At 57.6% G+C, this 20,165-nt stretch overlaps 1 protein-coding gene across 5 annotated transcripts in view; it reads left to right on the top strand.

The window, feature by feature from the left end:
* LOC140900418 (mitochondrial peptide methionine sulfoxide reductase) overlaps window positions 1-5,825 on the top strand; it is a 43,369-nt gene extending 37,544 nt beyond the window's left edge. For 4 of the 5 annotated variants that reach the window (XM_073317673.2, XM_073317675.2, XM_073317671.2 and 1 more), the window contains exon 6: window positions 3,998-5,825. In XM_073317673.2, coding sequence (XP_073173774.1) covers window positions 3,998-4,174 — 177 coding nt within the window. In that variant the 3' untranslated portion in view covers window positions 4,175-5,825. The remainder of the gene's footprint in view (window positions 1-3,997) is intronic. The other variant, XM_073317672.1, reaches the window with a different exon arrangement.
* The last annotated feature ends 14,340 nt before the right edge of the window (window positions 5,826-20,165 follow it).

Genomic DNA, 20,165 nt, shown 5'->3' with positions numbered 1-20,165 from the left:
GGTACGGACCTTGCCCCAAAGGGCTTGCAATCTGAGACTATGTCTACATGCGCAGTAAGCCCGGGCTTGTAAACTCGGTGTTTCCAGGCCCACACTAGAGTGTCCACACTGCATTGGAAACCTGGGTTTACAATGGCCGACCTCAGTGCTCTGTCATGCTAACACGTCCGCACTGCGCTGTGCAGACCTTGTGACTTGGGTCTGTGGCTTGCCATGTGTCCACACTGCAAAATGACAGGCCTGAGACCTGAGTCAAGAGTGGGATTTGGGCTCTTCTCCACCCCCTAGCAGGGTCCTACGACCTGGGTCCCGAGTGCTTGCTGAGCCAAGTCAGACACATCTGTGTGTGGATGGAAGTGGGGCTTGGGCTCGAAGTGAGTGAGAACCCAGGCTTCATGTGCAGTGTAGACATATCCTATGGAGACAAGCAACAGGAAAGTTCAGAGGGAGCAGAGCTGCCCCTGGATGTATCCACGCTCTATAAGAGGATTTGGTAAAAATTAACAGAGGTCCCCAGGTTAGACTCCTGGCCCCTCTTGCCTCCTTAATGATGCTGCTTTGATTTGTCTAATTCTCTTCTGTTTTTGTACGTTGTATGTTTTTGCTGCAGTAGAACAGACTCCCCAGCACTCTGGCAGGAAGGCACTGTGATCTAGTGGTTACAGCAGCAGACTACAAAGTTAAGACCTCTGAGTGCTAGCGAGGGAGTTTGACCAGAGCGTAGGTGCTGAGGATTGGGACTCCTGGGTCCTATTCCTGACTCTGTCGCTGCCTGACCTTGGGCAAGTCAGTTTCCCTCTCTGTAAAATGAAACTAACAATCCTTAGCTCCCACCCAGGGATGGCTCAGATGCTGCCCTGATGTGGCCGCTAGAGAGAGAGAGAGAGAGAGAGAATGCTTGGAAGACCTTTTAGTAAAGGCCTTTGAAGTCCTTGGATGAAAGGGGTGCTCAAAGAGCAAATCGTTCATGATGAAGAGCTGCACAGCCAGGACGGTGGCCCTTGCAGGGTTACTGGTTCCATGGAAGCCAGCTGGAATACTGGGGATCTAATGTGGAAACACTCCCCTATGGATCTAGGACACGCTTCTCTCTTAAGGGAAGAATAGTGGTTCTCGTGATCTTTTTTCCCCCCTCCATCCCTTTCCCCACATAAGCCTTTGTTGGAGAACTGAGCTCTTCCCAGTGAGTGTGGGGGGCACTCAGGTTCTTAGAGCAGGGCTTGAACCAAAGGCCTCTGGATTTAAAAACATGAGTCGTTCTTGCCTTCGCTAAAGGCTAGGCCCCTTGTGTCAGAAGGGCAGCTGCAATCGTACACTCATAAACATCTGATGTGGGCCAGCCACTAGAGGGAGACAGAGCCCAACATTAGTGTACGGTGGATTACTAGAGACTGGTGGTATTGCATGTAAACTGTGAAATCCCCAGTCACCCACCATCACACATGGAAAGCGGAGGAGCAGAAATTGTTAAGCATAGCAAGGGTCCAGTCACAGCCTTGGGAGCCCCTGCCCATGGTCACCGAAGCGCAGGCTCTGGAGGAGAAGCCAGGTCCCCAGGCAGTGACGTGGAGGGACAGTTCTGATGTGCGCATTCACCCCTGCAATCGCGGTAAGAGACCTGCCTCCATGAGTGTATCCAACTCTGAGGCTATACCCCTCTCCTGGCTCTCACACAGAGCCGAATGTACAGAGTCGTGCCTACGGCTTACCCAGCAGACCGTGCTGAGTGCTAGGATTTCAGGGGGCGTATCCCAGGGGCCTTAGCGCCTCGGCACCGGGAGCCACTGTAAGAATTAGTTTGTGGTGTGCGAGAACTAGTCCTTCCCCGGGCAGGTGCAGATTCATTTTTAGCCTCCCCCTTTTCAGCAGCGGCATTTCCACCCTGGCGCGCTCCTCGCTTCTGTCCATTCCAAGCCACGCGTCTGCTGGCTGAGCCACTCCTGCTGGCAGGGGCCTGGCTCGTGTGGCGGAGCAGGCATTCGGCAAGGCGCTGTCTGAGACGCAGAGGGATTAGTTCCTGGCAGACTGGAGGGGGTGCCCCAGTGATCCCCTCTCTCGCCTTGTCTAGGTGGCTTTCTCAGCTCAGCGCACCTTGTGTTTTGCAGAGCGTGCATGGAGGGGCCTGGCTTGGTCTGAGCTCAGACCCTGCAGAGGGGGTTGGTGGTGGGGGTGAACTGCTCCCTTCTCACCCCACAGCCTGCCCTGCCCTTCCCCCTCTCTTTCCTTCCCTGCTGAGATCCCATGAGCCCAGCCTCCCCCCTCACACACACACTGGAGTGATGGATCTGCACCAGGGGCTTTGCTCACATAATGCCTCTGTTTGGGGGTGTTAGCCGGGTAGCCGCCAAGCCAGGCTTGCAACCCGTTAGGGAAATGGGTATCTTACAGCCCCCTTGTGGCCAGTCTGGTGTACTGCAACCCCTGCACAGTTCCTATTGGTATCCAGGGTGGTCCTAGCAGGGGCTGGAGGATCCCCTCGGAAACCCGGTTCTTGTCTGTTAGCTTGGCGATGACAGTGGCTGTCTAAGGAAAGAGGGTGCGGGGTGAAGCCCTAGTCCCAAGTTTCTTCTCTGGCAGCCTGGATCGTGCTCATCCGCTCTGGTTCTGTTGTTCTGACACATGTTCAGGGTGGGCCCATTGTTGAGGTGTCCGGGCTGGGCCGGCGCTGGGAAGGGTCTGTGTGAGCTCTAGATGGGTAGGGTTTGTGTTGGCTAAAGAGCTAGTTTGACACAAACACCTCTGGTCTCCCAGTGAGACTAGCAGTTGCTGGCAGGTCTCTTCCTCACCAACTCCTTCAAGTTCCTGCTCCTATTTTTAAGGTGGCTTCCTTTTGGGGGACTTGCCTAGCAGTCAGAGCAGGGGACTGGGAGTCAGGACTCCGGGATTCTATTCCCAGCCCGTCAACTGACTTGTCCAAGGCCATATACCAATGTAAACCAGGGTTCACACCTGCTGCCTGCCTCCCAGGGGTGCTGCAGGGTTTAACTGTTGCCCGGGGCTGGAGCTCTTGGGACTTGTTGGCCAAGAGTGTCCCTGAATGGAAGTGAATAGAAAATGCTTACCGCCCCTCCCCCCCAATCAGATTCCCGGCCTACTGCTGTGTATGCCCAGCACCAGTCCCCACGCCCCCTGCCCCTGCTCTGGGAAGTGGTCCTGGTGAGCTGCTTTAATTTCTCTCTCCCGCCAGCTGCCCCTGGGTTTTTGGCGCTGGTGTCCCTGCTGTGGTTCTTAGAATCATAGAATATCAGGGTTGGAAGGGACCCCAGAAGGTCATCTAGTCCAACCCCCTGCTCAAAGCAGGACCAATTCCCAGTTAAATAATCCCAGCCAGGGCTTTGTCAAGCCTGACCTTAAAAACCTCTAAGGAAGGAGATTCTACCACCTCCCTAGGTAACGCATTCCAGTGTTTCACCACCCTCTTAGTGAAAAAGTTTTTCCTAATATCCAATCTAAACCTCCCCCACTGCAACTTGAGACCATTACTCCTCATTCTGTCATCTGCTACCATTGAGAACAGTCTAGAGCCATCCTCTTTGGAACCCCCTTTCAGGTAGTTGAAAGCAGCTATCAAATCCCCCCTCATTCTTCTCTTCTGCAGGCTAAACAATCCCAGCTCCCTCAGCCTCTCCTCATAACTCATGTGTTCCAGTCCCCTAATCATTTTTGTTGCCCTTCGCTGGACTCTCTCCAATTTATCCACATCCTTCTTGAAGTGTGGGGCCCAAAACTGGACACAGTACTCCAGATGAGGCCTCACCAATGTCGAATAGAGGGGAACGATCACGTCCCTCGATCTGCTCGCTATGCCCCAGATTCTTCTCCCCAGATCACATCACAGCCTCTGCCCCGAGGTCCTATACTGGAGCAGTGGGGAAGCGTGTAAGCTTCCCCCCCAATGCCTGTCAACCTGGAGGCTTGGCTCCAGCTGGTGATGCTGCTTGCTCCCTTTCCAGGTGCACTAAGCTTGACATCCTTTCCTCCTGTCTCCTCTCCTTAGGAGCTGGCTAAACGGCAGCTGGGGCCCATCACCACTGAAATCCAGGCGGCCGGGGAGTTCTATCACGCAGAGGATTACCACCAGCAGTACCTGCACAAGACCCCCAAGGGATACTGCGGCCAAAAGGGGACCGGCGTGGCCTGTCCCATCTGCCCCGCAGCTGAACAAGAGTCATGAAGGGAGTATGTCTGGCAGCCATGGCGATCAACACCCGCCAGCAGTTGCCATGGGAACGGAAGCAGCCTCACACCTCATTTTACATGACCATTGGGAGTGCAGGTGGCTTTTCTTTTCCCAGCCACCTCTGGACCCAGCTGGACAGCCTGATTCACAGATGTGACGGGTTCTGCACTGGGCCAACTGCCCCTTGATTCCCTTCCTGCCCTGCGTTAATGGGCAGTTGCCATAGCGCTGGGGATGTCCAAGGGTTTGCTCTGGGTCTGATCCCTGGCAAGGCACCAGGGTTCAGAGATCACCCCTCGGTCCTGGGAGCTTTGCCGTTGCCTCCAGGCTTGGGGGGGGTTTAGCCCTGATCTCGTTGGCCCTGATTGAAGAGGAAGCCTCCCGGAGCTGATCCCACACAATCACCAGCTACTGCTGGCTCCTCGTCCTGATCTGCTTGCACCTATGCCCCCCTTCCCTCCAGAGCATCCTCTGGGGTCACGTCGATTCACTGGGAGGCTGGAGCATAGGAGAGGGGGTAACTTGCTTGCTAACCGCCTGGAGAATTTCCTCGCTCCGTTGCCACGGCCACCGCAGCATCTGTCAGACATGGGCCAGCGGAACTGGCCAGGGGATGGGGCAACCTCAGTGCCACAACACAAGGCAAGGCCAAGAGTTTTCAGCCTCCTTTGCTGCTGGATTTGGGAGGGCCTGGACAGAGGTGCCCAGCAAACGTGCTGCTCTCTCCACCTGGCTTTGCTAGACAACCCTGGGAAGGCTGCAGCCCTCCCCTGCTGCCAGCTGGAGCCTCACCCCTCACGTTTGGGGAGGAGACACCTCTCATAGGCTGCTGTTTGCTTGGCTGCAGAGGGCACCCTGTCCTTTACTCTCTGCTCTCCCACTGCCTGGTGAGGGCAGGAGCACTGAGGAGTCACTTGCTCCAAGCCCCCGCTGGCCAAAGGAGAGTGATGCTAGCCCAAGGCTTTCCCGCACTCCTTCCTGGGGCTGCACTAACTCATATGGTCCTAGGGGTCCCACCCCTGCTTTGGGATTCCCAGCCAATGGCAGCACCCCCCAGCCACTTAATTCACTTACAGTTCCCCAGGAACCTGCCGTTCCCCCACCCGTGTACATGTCTATTGCTTCCTCAGGGCCTGCTGGTGCCCTCTGAAGAGTTTGCTCCTGCCCCTCACTGCAGTGATCTCCAGCACGGCCTTGCCCTCTAGCTGAGCAGGAGATCATCTTCTTTCCTATTTCTACCTGGCCCTGTGTCCTCCCTGGTCTTTCTAACCCAGCCAGCTCCCTCTGACAAGCTCCCCTGAGCTCCCATCACATGCTGCCCTGCCCACTGCATGTGCCCAAACCCACCACCCGGAAGGCAGATAGCTAGGCACAGATGGGGCTGAGCCCAGCTCCCCTTAAAGGGCCAGCCCCGCAATCTGCCCCCCGTGACAGCAGTAGCCACCACCCAGTCTGGTCAGTTCTTGGGCACAGAGTCTGGCACTGCACCAGCAGGGAGACCACGGGGCAGAGAGGTGGCGTTTAAATTGATGCTCACACGGGTGGGGCTGGCCTTGTTCTTAATTGGCCCGTGCCATTTTGATCCTCTGAAATGATCCAGCGTCTCCTGGGCTGCGCTGAATAAATGAAAGGATTGATTTATTGATGGCAGGGGCTCGTGTTGTGTCTGGGCTGATGTATGTGGTTGTGTCTCTGTGCTGATGCAGCTCCTAGCCTGTGTCGGGGCATGATGTGGGGAGGGGGGACGTGATGTAAGAGGGGCTCAAGGTAAAAGGGGGAGTGCATAGTGACCTCCAGAAGCCAAAGGCGCTGGCTTGCTCACAGCTCCTGTACCTGGTGTTGCAGTTACAAGCCGTTGCCCGTTCGGCACATGAGTGTAAAGTGCCCATGGCTTTCGTGCTTGGGTAGAGAAATGGGGAGTTAACTGGGCTTCAGATGTAACAAATCCTTGATAGCTCTTGATATCTGCACCCTTAGCCACTAGCAATTTCCCAGTAGGGTTCCTCCTGCCCTGAGAGCACGGACTCCTGCCACTAGAGCCAGAGGTGAATCCCCGTTAGCAGTACAGTGGTGAGCTGGAGCTGGTTCACACTGGTTCGCACGAACCAGTTGTTAAATTTTGAAGCAGTTTTAGAACCGGTTGTTAACCCGCTTCCCTGCAGGGGGCGCTGAGGCTTTGCTGGGCTCTGGCTGGGAAGTGATGTAATTCCTCGTCTGGCCACCGGGGGCGCTGCGCTGCGGGAGCCACGTGGGCTGCTGCCTGGCCCTGGGCACGAGCCCTGGTGCTGCTGCTGCTCCCCGGCCCTGAGGCTCCCGCTGCTGCCGGGTGGGTCCCCGGCTGCTCTGCTGGGCCTGGGCTGCGTCCTGCTGCTCGGGCTGCTCCCCATGAGCACCCACCACCCTGCCTCCAGCCACCCCCTGCCCGCAGCCACCCCTGCACCCGCAGCCAGCCCCTGCCGCACCCCCTGCCTCCAGCCACCCCCTTCTTCCAGCCACCCCTGCAGCCACCCCCTGCACCCCCTGCCAGCAGCCACCCCCTGCCTCCAGCCACCGCTGCACCCGCAGCCAGCCCCTGCCACACCCCCTGCCTCCAGCCACTCCCTGCACCCGCAGCCAGCCCCTGCCGCACCCCCTGCCTGCAGCCAGCCCCTGCCTCCAGCCATCCCCTGCCCTGGCCTGCCTCCAGCCACCCCCGCACCCCCTGCCTGCAGCCACCCCCTGCCTGCAGCCACCCCCGCACCCTCTGCCTGCAGCCACCCCCTGCACCCTCTGCCCGCAGCCAGCCCCTGCCTCCAGCCACCCCCTGCACCCGCAGCCAGCCCCTGCCGCACCGCCTGCCCACAGCCAGCCCCTGCCTCCAGCCACCCCCGCACCGCCTGCCCGCAGCCAGCCCCTGCCTCCAGTCACCCCCGCACCCTCTGCCTGCAGCCAGCCCCTGTCTCCAGGCACCCCCTGCCTCCAGCCACCCCCGCACCCTCTGCCCTGCCTCCAGCCACCCCCTGCCCTGCCCGCAGCCAGCCCTTGCTGCACCCTCTGCCTGCAGCCAGCCCCTATCTCCAGCCACCCCCTACCTCCAGCCACCCCTGCACACCCTGCCTGCAGCCAGCCCCCGTCTCCAGCCGTCCCCTGCCCCGGCCTGCCTCCAGCCACCCCTGCACCCCCTGCCTGCAGCCAGCCCCTGCCGCACCCTCTGCCTGCAGCCAGCCCCTGTCTCCAACCCCTGCCGCACCTCCTGTCCTGCCCGCAGCCAGCCCCTGCCGCACGCACCCCCTGCCCTGTCCACAGCCAGCCCCTGTCTCCAGCCAGCCCTGCACCCTCCTGCCCTGCCTGCAGCCAGCCCCTACCTCCAGTCAGCCCCTGTCCTGCCTCCAGCCAGCCCTGCACCCTCCTGTCTCCAGCCAGCTCCACACCCCCTGCCCTGCCTGCAGCCAGCCCTGCACCCCCTGCCTCCAGCTAGCCCTGCCCCATGCCCCTGTCTGCAGCTGGCCTCACGTCCACTGGTGCCCTGCAGTTCCTAGGGCAGTAACCCTTCACACCTGCTTCAATGAGGGGGGCAGGGAGCAGCTGGGACCCACACATGTGCACACCCTAGGGTGACCAGACAGCAAGTGTGAAAAATCGGGACGGGGGTGGGGGGTAATAGGAGCCTATATAAGAAAAAGACCCCAAAACCAGGACTGTCCCTATAAAATCAGGACATCTGGTCCCCCTAGCACACCCCCGGGGAGTGGCGGGGCCCCACACATGTGAAACGGAGCTCGTTTCTAGCTCAGGCCCATCATTTTAAAAAAGACCTTTAGGCAGGGTTAACACAAACCTGTATTTTCCCGGACAGGTCAGGCTTTTTGGTTCTTAAATCGCCGTCCGGGAGAAATTTTTAAATTTTAAAAATTCCTCCCGGGAAAATACAGATGTATGGTAACCCTGTTGGTACAAAAAATACATACTGGGGCACATCCCTTACATCAGAACGTTTCATAGGGAACCGGTTGTTAAGATTTTGGCAGCTCATCACTGGCAGTATAGAATCTATGATGCCCTGTGGGAAGTTCTGATTCTGTCCAGCAGAGGGCACTACTCCCCAGTACAGTCCCTGCACAGTAACCGCGCCTCTGCGGCTCTTCCTGTCAGCAGCCAGGAGCTGTGATTCTTGGCCGGGAGGCCGAACTGGTGTGTGGGAGGAGGAAAAGAGCCATAAACCTGACCACCCACCAAAGCTCCCTCCAAAGTCTGGCGGAGCCTGTCTGCCCTGAGTCTCCGTGGAAGTTACCTTGGCTGGGGCCCAGCAAAGGGGACTCACCCTGGCTTACGTTTCATCCCCGGAGGGCACTTAGTAAATTACAGCCGTCCAGCCCCACTGCGGTGCAGCTGCCCCTAGACTTTGAGCCCCAGTTTCCAGGAGAATGGGGGACTTACAGGCCAACCCCCTCCCCCAAAACTATGCCAGAGGCCAGCCTCTTTCCTCAGCACCTCAGCGTCGATCTCATCCTTCTTTGCCTGCCCCTGTATCTTCCCCTCTGCTTGAGGCCAGCTTTCCAGGCCCCGTCTGTGACCGTGCAGCAGAAATCCCAAGGTCATGTCTGCACAGGAGTGTCATACGGCTCCAGTCTCATGTGCAAAGGTTGCTAATGGGGATAGTGGGTGGGGAGAGAAGTAGGGGTGAAGATGGATTATTTGGAGAGGGAGGAATGTGGCCACGGCAGGTCTTAAAATCAAGCCTGTCCCTCTTGAATCGGGGCAACTGATTGAACCGTTCATTGCCCTGGAATTCGCCTTGTTCATCTGGGCTCCGGCGTTGGGTCCCCCGTGGCGGTGATGTCGGCACACTAGCCACTGGGCTCAATGCAGCAACGGCTAGCAAGTCACGCAACTCATCCGACCCTCCTAAGCATTTGTAGGCGATGGGATTTATTGAAGGGCTTTCAAAATAAAACATGGGTGTTTTCAGAGATTTCGCCCTGCCCGTGAATCATGCTGTGGAGGTGGCAAAATGGCTAAGAGCCAGGGGCTTTTAATAGAGGCCTCTTAGCTGAATTCTGATAAGCATGGGAGTGGGTTTTGCTTTGATTTGGGGCGGGAGTGGGAGATAGGCCCAGAAGCCGCTGGCTCAGAACTCATCTGCGTGAAAGCTTGCCGTGTGCCTGGCTTCGACCGGGAAGGTGCCCCTGGAATCCTTGAGCAGCGGGCCCGAGAATCCAGGCCTAGGTTTTATGTCTGCCATAAAAATGATAACTACTCACATTGTTCGGCCATGTATCTGGAGGGAGGGGTTTCCCTCTTCCATCTACAACTGGCTTTAATGCGGGGCACAATCGCAGCCAGATTTCTGTGCCCATCTCAACTACTCTCTGTTTCTAAAAGCTCTGCTAGTCCCCCTGGCCCCCAAGAGCTCTTAATGCTTCTATTTTGTAGGCCGGGAGGACAGGTATCTCTGGCCCTGTAGCCTCCAAAGGGTTAATCAGGTTATTTATCTTTCAGCAGGTGCAGCAGTCCCCGTGGAGTAGACGCTCAGGCTGTGTGGGCTGGTTTGCATCCGTGCTGGTGCATGTCACAGCTGTGGCTATGAGTCACAGGGTGGGTCGCCAGTGCAGGGAGTTGGGTGGGTTTCAGCCTGGCTTCCCACCACCAGTGGTCTCCTCTCAAGAGCCTCCTGCACAATGGAGTGTTTCTGCTCCCCAAGGGCTCTGGGCACCAAGGGCAGGGTTGGAGCAGGGCAGCAGGGCGGTGTGTTGGCTCTGCCGGAGGACGGAGGCTTGCACAGCACTTGCCTGTGTGCTTTCCCTAGCTCTAGCAGCTGCTGCACTACAGGACAATACCTGGCTCATCTAGAGCGGCTCTCAAAGTACTTTGCAGATGGAGAAACTGAGGCACAGGGAGGGAAGTGACTTGCCTAAGCTTAGCCCGCAGCAGAGCTAGGAGCAGAACCCAGGTCTCCTGAGTGCCAGTCCAGCGCTTTATCCACTAGCCAGGGGTTCTCAAGCTTTTTGTTTCTGACACACATATCCCTGCTATACAAACCCCACAGCCCACCTGTGCCACAATAGCTGGTTTTCTGCATATCAAAGCCAGAGCTGGCGTTAGTGGGTAGCAAGCCAGACCAGTGTCTGGGCCCTGCAAAGCTAAATTGCTCAGGCTTCAGCTTCAGCCCCAGGTGGCGGGGCTCGGGGCACCGGGCTACAGCCCCATGCGGCGGGGCTTCAGCTTTCTACCCTGGGCCCCAGCAAGTCTAACGCTGGCCCTGCTTGGCGGCCCCCCTGAAACCTGCTCGCGGCCCCCCCAAGGGGTGCCAGACCCCTAGTTGAGAACCATTGCACGAGGCCACGCAGCTGCCTGTAGCTCCTTCTATGGCATCTTTGCTTTCCCTCTGGGGCACAATCAGAGTCTACAGACCCTATTATGCTAAGTGTCATCCGGGTTACTTACCTTCATGTTCTCTTTGGCTCTGTCACCGCCAACCAGGGACCAGGGCAAGGGCTGAGGATCCCATGCAGGCAGGACCGGCTTTAGACACCAGCAACCAAAGCTTGGGGCTGCACAATTCCAGGGGCGGCATTCTGGGTGGTTGTTTTTTTTGTTTGTGTTTTTTTTTTTGCACTTGCCTTCTGCTGGTCTGTGTGCCCTAGTCCCCGTGGACGTCACTAGGTTGGCCATCCTCTGCATCTCAGTTCCCCATCTGTAAAATGGGCCTAATAATTCCCCCTCCCACCTTCGTTGTCTGCCTTGGTGGTTTAGAGGCTAGCTCTTTGGGGCGGGGACTGTCTCTGACTATGTGTCTGCGTATCACCTAGCACAGCGGGACCCTGACCTCAGCTCAGTCTCTCACTGCTACCGTAATACACATAATTACAGCGGGAGGGATAGCTCAGTGGTTTGAGCATTGGCCTGCTAAACCCAGGGTTGTGAGTTCAATCCTTGAGGGGGCCATTTAGGGACCTGGGGAAAAAGTTGGGGATTAGTCCTGTTTGAGCAGGGGTGAGACTAGATGACCTCCTGAGGTCCCTTCCAACCCTGATATTCTATCATAATAATAGGTATAGTAAAAACTGCCACAGCTAATCTTAGCTGTTGATTTTACTTTCTCCTTCCACATGCCCTGCCCCATCCCCACCCGCCTCCCTACCTGCCTGACTATCTGAGCTTAAGTATTTCCAGGATGTCCATCCAAAACAGACTGTGTGTGGGAAAAGATATATGTGAACCAATACTGCTGAACCCCATATCTGAGGGGGTATAGCTCCCCATAGTAATACATTGCATTGGGAGCTGTCCATTTCTGATTGGTTTCCATCATTATTCCCGTTTTACGGGGTGGGGAACTGAGGCATGGAGAGAGAATGTGACTTGCCTGGGGTCACGCCGCAATGTGGTGGCGACTAGAACCCAGGCGTCCTGACTCCCAGCTCGATGCTCGATTTAGGACGGGGACCAAGTAGCACTGAAGAGAAGCCATTTAGAAAGGGGACACTGGGGCTGAATGTCCAGTCTGAGTGGGACCAAAGGTGCAGTCTTTCAGCAGCCATGCTGTGGCTTGGGACGCTGAAGAATGGATTGGCCAAAGCACTGGAGAATACGCCATCCTGACCTAACTATACCGGCATAGACTAGGGCCTCAGGGGCCTGTAATTTCCATCATATGATTGGAGCGTGGCTTAGTAGGAGCTTCATGTCCCTCTCTAATGGCTAGTCACCTAAGAGGATAAGAGCCTACTGCAGTGAGCGGCTAGTAGAATTTCTCCCTCAGCTCCAGCACCAGAGGCTTAAGCTGTCAGAGATAAAGATCCCAGACTCTGTTCCTGCCTGAGGAGCCATGGGGCGGAGGCGGGGAGGGTATTGCCCTTAGAGATGGGAAAGCCCCTGGGAGGGTGTTTCCCAGGACTTTAGTTTAAGTCTGATGAGGACCATTGTCGCATTTAACCAGTGAACCAAACGCCACCTCCACTGAAGTCAGCGAACTTACAGCAGGAGTGAACTTGGCATGTGGGCTTCTCCTACGTGTCCACAGCAGCGTGGGCTTCTCTGTCCGTGCCCAGCTGACCCCTGCTCCCTGCTTTCATGTCCTTGGGGCTGGCCCACCCCCCACCCAGCTGTCTGGCACATGCAAACATGGTGCCATTCAAGCCTGTGTTATGACTCCCGGCCAGCTCCCTTGGGGCCACTGCCTGCCTCTTGGAACAGGTGGGAGTGCTGGCTGCCCCAAGGATGGCTGCTGCCTGACCCACCCCTCCAGTCCTCGAGGGAGCAGGGAAGGGGTGGCCATCGGCTCATCAGACATCCAACTGCCTGCTGCATCCGGCAGCACCTGCCCCATGTGCCACAGTGTCCCTGAGCCCGGGAGGCGGGACGTGGTGCTCACATTGCCGGGGGGCTGGGGCCTTTCCCTGCACTTGCTGGAGTTCAGCTCTTTCTGCTCTAGCCCCCTTGCCACTCCCCTCCCCGCCCCAGCCCGACTGCCACCCTTGGGTGCTGAAGGGCCCGAGGGGCTCTGCCGTCAGTGCACTCAAAGGCAGCTCTCGATTTCTTCCCTCGTCCCCACCTGCAGTTGCTCAATTCCTGCTGTGAAGCTTGTTAGCTGGGCGGTGAGGCCCCGGCCTCGATCGCAGCGTCACTTCATTTCCCTGCTCTGGGCCAGGCCTTGTAAATAAGCTGGGCCTCTCCAGCCCCCCCCACCCCATCCCCTCCACACACTGGCTTAGCCCCCCTGCTGATGGCCCCTTATGACTGGATCTCAAAGCACTTACAAAGGAAGTGAAGGACTGGCTCATCCCCACTTGCCAGGAAACCGAAGCACGCAGCCCAGAGGGGGCTGGCCTGGGGTCGCACCAGGAGTTGGTGGCAGAGCAGACCCCAGGGCTCCTGTGCTCTGGCCACTGACCGACGCTTCTCTGGCACCGATGTCAGCGAGCGGGACCCTGGGTAGCCCCCGGTCCTGAACCTTTGGGGGAAATGGAGTTTGGGCGCGTAGGGGAGCAGGGCGGGATGGGTGTCTGGTAGGAGGCCAGTGACGGATGCAGATTAAGCACTAGTGCAGGGGTTCTCAAACTAGGGGTTGTGACCCCTCAGGGGGTCACAAGGTTATTACATGGGGAGTCACGAGCTGGCAGCCTCCACCCCAAACCCTGCTTCATTCCAGCATTTATAATAGTGTTAAATATATAAAAAAAAGTACATTTAATTTATAAGCAGGGTCGCACTCAGAGGCTTGCTGTGTGAAAGGGGTCACTAGTACAAAAGTTTGAGACCCACTGCACTAGTGAGACAGTCCCTAATCACAAAACCCCCTTTTCCTTGGCCTCCCATCTCCCCGATACCCCAAATCGTACCAAACCCTCCAGCCCTATTTTACAGGCCATCCGAACACCCGGCTGGGAGAGCGCACCTGGCCCCTGTTACCCTACGCAGCTGAGCATCTCCAAGCCTTTACTGTCTTCCTCACCCCAGCCTCCCCTCTGTAAGCTGGCTCCTAACTTCTAGTTAAAGCCACACGCAGGGAGGCTGTGGCCGAGCAGAGAACTGAACCCAGGCCTCCTGCGTTGTGCCCTCGCCACTGGGCCACCCTTGCTTTATGGCTTACGGGCACAGCTGCCCATCCCCAATCTGCCCTGTCAGTGCGGCGGGTGTCTGGCACCAGTCGAGTCCCTTCAGAATCTGGAAAGGGTCGTTTAAAAAAGACTCCATGGTTGCTTTGGCTTCCAAATTTGTCCATTTTCCCCATTGGGGTCTCTCTCCTCTTGTGTCTCTGCACCTGCCACCAGTTCAGAACAATTGCTGACGGGCATCCTTTCAATTAAAGACGAAAAGAGCACTTGCCCGCCCCAGGAAAACAGCCTCTCAATTGAGGTTAGAAGCTAAAACGCCCCATGATGGTTGGAAACTCCAGGTGATTCACAACAGGAAGTGTGTGTGTGAGAGAGACAGGTGCACGAGAGATGGGAGGAGGGTGAGTCAGAGCCTGCGGCGAGGAGGAGCAATGGGAAGATCTGCTGGCATGTCACTCTCTCAAGGGGTGGGTAGAGCCCCTGGGCTGTTTCACTGTGTGTAGGGAGGGGCCGCGCTGATCTGGCTCCAAACTTTCCCCTGAGGACAGCTGAGGCGCTAGCTAGTGGGTGGCTGCCTGGAGAGACAGTGTAGCCTAGTGGAAGGGGTGCAGGCCTGAGAGTCAGGAGGCCTGGGTTCTGTTCTCTGACCTTAGAAAACATCACCTCCTCCCTCTGTCTGGTCCATAGATTCAAAGACTAGAAGGGACCAGCCAGCCTTACACAGGCCAGAGAATGACCCCAAAATCATTTCTAGCACAGCTAAACCTCCAATCTTGATTGTAAAAGGAGAATTCACCACGACCCGCAGTCAGTTGTTCCAGTGGTGACTTACCCCGCGCTGTTAAAATGTACACCTTATTTCACCCTCTGCCTGTCTTCTTGGTGGCATGTGAGCTCTTTGGGGCAGGGAGCATGTGTCTGTACAGCACCTAGCACAATGGGTTGGAAGCTCTGGGTGTTGCCAGATTAATGAGGGAGGGTCCAATGAGGCCAACATTGGAACTGAGTCTGGAGGGGCCCCTCACCCACTTCGATTCAGGGTGTGGTTGTGTCTCTCCCAGGAAAGCCTCAGGAAGCTGATGGACCCAGCCCTCCCAGCCCAGCCGCTGAGATGCAAGGGCAACGGGGATTTTGGCTGCATGGGAGGTGGAGATGGAGCTAGTTTCTGAACCTGGCTTACAAGGAAGCTCCTTAGAAAACTGCCAGTCCATCCTCCCGCCATAGCTGTAGTGTTTGATTGTAGCCTTCTAGGATGGCAAGGCAGCTGTGGATGGCTCATTGACCTGGCCTGTCTTCCCACACCTGGCCGCCCCCAAAGGCCAGCTGACCCAGGCGCTGACCCAGGCTGGAGGAATGGCCCCCACCATGTCAGCCCTGGCTGTGCTGCGGGGGGGGGGGGGGGCGCTCTTTGACACGGTGACCATATCCCAGCCATCGAAGGCACCTCTGGAGCTGCCTCGGGCCGGGCAAGTTGAGGCAGGTGTTGGGTCTGCAGGGAGACCCGGGGCTCCCGCTCGTGCTGCAGCCAGAATTTCACGGTTTAAACTCTTGCTGTAATCTGAGTCTGCAGCGGGCACTCCAATCCCTTTGGGGGTTGCGGGGGTGCGGGGGGGGCAGTAATGTTTAAAGCCCTGGAGGAAGATGATAGACCCATAGCAGTGGCCAGGCGTGGCAGGTGCGGCTCGATCTCTACCAACGTGGCTCGGTCCTTCTGAGTCACAGGCCTCCCAGTGCAGCTTGACCAGCATGCAGCAGGCACTTCTGGGCCAGTCCCAGGCGTACCCCTTGGGCTGAGCACCCTAGACCCCCTGCTTCCTAGTGCCAGGCTCTCGGAGTCCTCCGCCAATGCCCCTTGGCCCCGCTCGGGGAAGTGGGCACCAAGGCCAGGCCTTTCTCAGCATACGCCATCCCTGGGCTGTGTATCTGTCGCTCATGTCTCTCTCGCTGCAGCTGGCGTTGCACATTGGGGCTGGGGGGGGGCCGGGGGGAGGGTGTTAATGAGGGAACAACAGGAAGCTTCAGTCTTTTATTAGCTGCTGCGCTTTGCAGCTGGAGGTGAGTAATCTGATCTCTGCGGCGTCCTGTTTGCTCCTCTGAGCCCCGTTCCTCCACTCCCACTCACCTGCCGCTGGACCAGCCGCGACCCACACCCTCCCCTCCCGCCCACGCACGCCCTTCCCCTCCCCGGCCCGCCACGGCCCCCCACGTGCCCTCTCACAGCTGCCGCAGTTACCAGGAAAGCAGCTGCCGGGGCTCCGGCGAGCGCTGGGCTAGCGGGAGCACCTCGCTGACGCCCACTCACGTCCTGTGCGGAGCCGGCACAGCGGCCCGGCCCCCCCCCCCCGCCCCTTCCTGATGCGCTTCTTGTTTCCGGGCGCCCTGCCCTCGAGCCGGTGCAATTCCGACGCGAGCGCAGAGGCCCACCTTGGCGCGCGCGTGGTCTGAGCGAAGCGGCCAGGGCCTTCCTCCCCCGTGGGGCTTGGCCAGTCGACGCCCAGGCCCAAGACCGTGTGTGACGCTGCCCCTTTCAGTTGGCGTGCAGGGCAGAGCAGACCCAAAGGGGATTCCTAGCCGGAGCACGGAGTTTGTTCTCCTCGAGGCTCAAGGCCAGGCCTGTCAGGGCTTTTCCCCGGCTTGTGACCGCCTGGGGACCCGGAGGGGAGGGGGCTGGGGGTGGCTCAGATCAGTTGCTGGAGGACGGGCGTTCACGTCGCAGAGTCCACCGCCGATGGGTGCTCGTCGGCGCCCTGCCATTAGCATAGAGGTCAAGGAACGAGTGTGGGCAATGGGGGACTGCACGCCCCGCTGCCCCCCACTTTGGGCAGCACAGCTGCCGATTGCTGGATTCTCGGAGCAGCGGCCAGGGTTCTGCTCAGTGTCCCCCCCTCGTGCCCTCATTGTTCTCCTCTGACCTCCCCTCCCCACAGGTGCTGGAACTAGGGGTGCGGCATCCCCTGGCTTGAAGTGGTTTCCACCATCTCCAGGGTTTACACTTTGGCTCAGTGGCTCTCAGCCCCCGCACTGTACAGATTGTTTCAGCAGCCCTGTCGCGGCCTGTTTTTTGCATTCTTTGCCCCAGTAATTCTCTGATCCCAGTTCTTTTGCAGCATTCCCCCTCCTTACGTTTTTGTGGCGGGGTGACTATGTGGGGTCCTTTTGCGCAGCGTCCCTTTGCGAGGCCACAGACTGGCCTCTCCCCTCCTGGTAACCCGGGGAGGCACAGTGATAGGGTCCAGGTGAGGAAAGCTTCTCCCCGGGGCCACACCTGTTATGGGGGGAGTGACCCTCACTCTCCAGTGTCAGCTCTGCCCCTTTGCACCAGCACAGGGTTAATTAGGGTACATTTTAAAAAGAAAAAGTTCAGCTGTGTGGCAGGGGGAGTTTGATCATTAGTGGCAGAGCAAAATGCTCTACAGAAGAGGCTTTGTGGGCCTCCCCTCCTGTGCTTCACTGGTACTAACACAGTCATCCTCCCAGCACCCACCTAGGGCAGATAACTGTCACCTCCAGATGGGGAAACTGAGGCACAGAGTGGTGACAAGACTCCCCCAGGATTGCAAGGTGAGTCACGCACAGGACACAAATCTCTTGACTGGCAGCCCTCTGGTTTGACCAGTAGGCCATGCTTCCGTGGGAAAACGTACCCACCTGTGAGAGGAGAGATGGGCAAGGCACCTGCCTACAGCATGGAGCAAAGGGAGAACTGTGCTGCCATGCTCCATGCCCCATGCACTTCCTGCCTGAATTTCCCTTTGTCTCCCCTTCCCAGGCAGAGGGGGGCTGCCCATGGAGAGGTGGCTGGGTTCTCCTCCAATGCAAACACTGCTGCTGCAGGCTGCCTGGCACCAGCGCTCAGCGGGGCAAGGAGCAGTGGGAACTGCAGCCGTGCCCTGGTGTCGAGGGTCTTCCAGGCCAGCCTTGTTCCCAGCTACCCCCTGTCGGGAGAGGTTAGAAGATGAGGCTGGGGCCAGTTCACTGTGCATAGGTCACCACATAAGGCAACCTGTGCCCTATGACTCTCTGGAACCAAGAGGGCATGTGCGGCTGTTGCAGCTGGAACAAGGCACTGGTGAGGAGCAGGGCCGTATTCTCCCCTGCTGTGATGCCATCGGCTTACCCCTGGTGATTTCAGCTGCTCTCAGCCCCTTCCTAGCCCTCCTCCAGCGTTGCAGCGTATTGCATCACCACCAACCCCCCAGCCCTGTGCGTGGAGAAACCTGAGGAGACAGACAGCGCTCGCTCACAGGCGCTCTGCTCCCCAGCTGTGCGGGGATCCAATCTGATAAAGGAACCCAGAAGCTGCCGGGCGGGTGCCGAGAAGATGCTGCTGGGGCCTGTCTCCAAAGAGGAGCTGCCACGTTGCAGTAAGCGTGGGCAATGCCAGGGCAAGCTGCTTCCGGGCTGCCCTGGCAAGTGCCTCAAAAGGATCATTGTTACAGGAGCTCTGTCACACTGGGGCCCATTTGCTCCCTGGCCTCTCTGTATTATTATTTCTATTCCAGTGGTGCTGAGAGATCAGGGCCCCAGTGCCCGAGGGGCTGCACAGACATGCAGTGAGAGCCAGCCCCTGCCCCAAAGAGCTTCCGTGGGACAGGAAGTGAGTTGCCCAAAGCCCCTGGTGGAGCTGGGAATAAAACCTTGGTCTCCTGGTGCCCAGCCCACTGCCCCCTCCACTAGATCACCCTGCATGCTAAAGTAACTAACCGGGGGGCCCATTAATGCCACGTTTTTTTCTTTTTTTAAATGTTCACACCTTTCTACTCGGAAGACGCTGTCCGGAGTCCGCCCAGTTCATTGAATCCTGAGGCCACCAAGCTGCCAGCAGAGAGTTGTTCCCCCAGCGTGAGCTGGGTGTGGATAGGTGGCTCCATATTCCACTAGCAACTGCCGAGGAGCCTGATTCCCTAGGATTCCCCCCTCCCCTCCGGTCACCAAATCCTTACCTTGGTGCTGTGGCAGGCTGGTGCCTGGCTGGCGCTGCCCTTGCCTGGCAGGAGTGTGAATCCCAGGCATGGCCATGCCAGTGATCCTCTGGCCACCCAGGTCCTCCCAGCTCCCCAGGCACAGAGCCCATCCCTCCCACTAGCTGGGCTCTGGGAGGTGACATCTGCCCCTCAGGCCTGGGGAGGGGCTCTGGCTCCCTCCCAGCTGCCAGTCCTAGGGGAACCTTCATGGGGCACATGCCCAAACAGCACAATCCTGACTGACAGCTCCAGACTGGAGTCAAAGAACCAACCCTCTCCAGGAAAAGCGGGCGGAGCCCTCCCCCACAAATGACTCACTGAAAGCATCACACGCCCGCATGCCTGCAGTGCAAACCAGCCTTGCAGCTGGCTCACCCCATTGGGTGGAGATTGCTGTTGGCTTCAGGGCAGACAGCCATACACCTGTGTGACACAGAGCAGAATCTGGCCCTGTACATTGGAAATGAAGGGTTAAAGGACTCAAACCTAATTATGTGACTCTGGGGGTTCACAAAGCCACCAAGGATCCAGATAACCCTGTCTACACTGGGAGATGACCCACGGCAGACAATAGGCATTGATTCCTGGAATTGAAAATGGTTTGGCCACCACGGTTGACAGAGGCTACGTTTCAGTTTTAAAAGTGATCCTGGAGTGCGCTGGTGCAGCCAGAACCCTCGCGTCTTAGGGTCTGTCTACACTGCAGTCCGGGGTGTGATTGCTGCAGGCGCAGACAAACCCGAACTAGTTTGAACCCAGCTGACGGGGTACCAATAGCAGTGACTCTGGGGCAGCCCAAGCTGCAGCGTGGACTAGCATCCCAGTAAGTGCCCCGGCTCTCGGGTGGGCTTGCACGCAGGTAGCCAGCTCCCTCACTGCCTTTTGCAATAGTAAGGCTGTTAACCCCAGTGCTAATTTCCCCTTTGAGTAACGTATCTTCCGCCCACCCAAAATTCCTGCTAAAACTTCAGTTGGCGGCAGTCTTCTTTGCCTCCTGCCCCAAGTGGTTGGGTAAATCCAGGACTGCTGGCCCCAAGCATTCAAAAGTAATGAGTCAGGCTGCAAAAGAAAAAGAAAAAAGAGCTTGGCTTAGAAATCATGCCAGTGTAATAGACTAATAAATGTCATAATTTATTGGCCTTGTGGGGGTTTCCTGTTGGTAGAGAAAAGCTTGAAAACAGAAAGCTAGAAGCCTCTGGTTTTTGACTGGAAGCTGGGAGTCTCACATAATCATGTGACTCCAGGAGCTGGGTCTTGAAGAGAAACTCCAAGTAGTATGAGACTTGCAATACAATTGCAAGAGCTGGATGATGGGGTGGCCCCCCCCACACACACATGGCCTGAGCAGGTTAAAAAGGGCCAATTAACCTGGTAGGCTGCCCCTGGGGGAGAGCCAGGGTCTGATTAAGTCTAATTGATGATGAAGCAGCTGGGCAAGGGCAGGCTGGGGTTTGTATCAAGCCAGGAAGTTGAGAGGAGAAGGAG

This window comes from Lepidochelys kempii, chromosome 19 (assembly GCF_965140285.1).
Source record: "Lepidochelys kempii isolate rLepKem1 chromosome 19, rLepKem1.hap1, whole genome shotgun sequence".
In the NCBI taxonomy this organism is placed as follows: domain Eukaryota; kingdom Metazoa; phylum Chordata; order Testudines; family Cheloniidae; genus Lepidochelys; species Lepidochelys kempii.
Note: the sequence above shows the minus strand (reverse complement) of the source record. Positions and strands in the feature narration are given on the sequence as shown.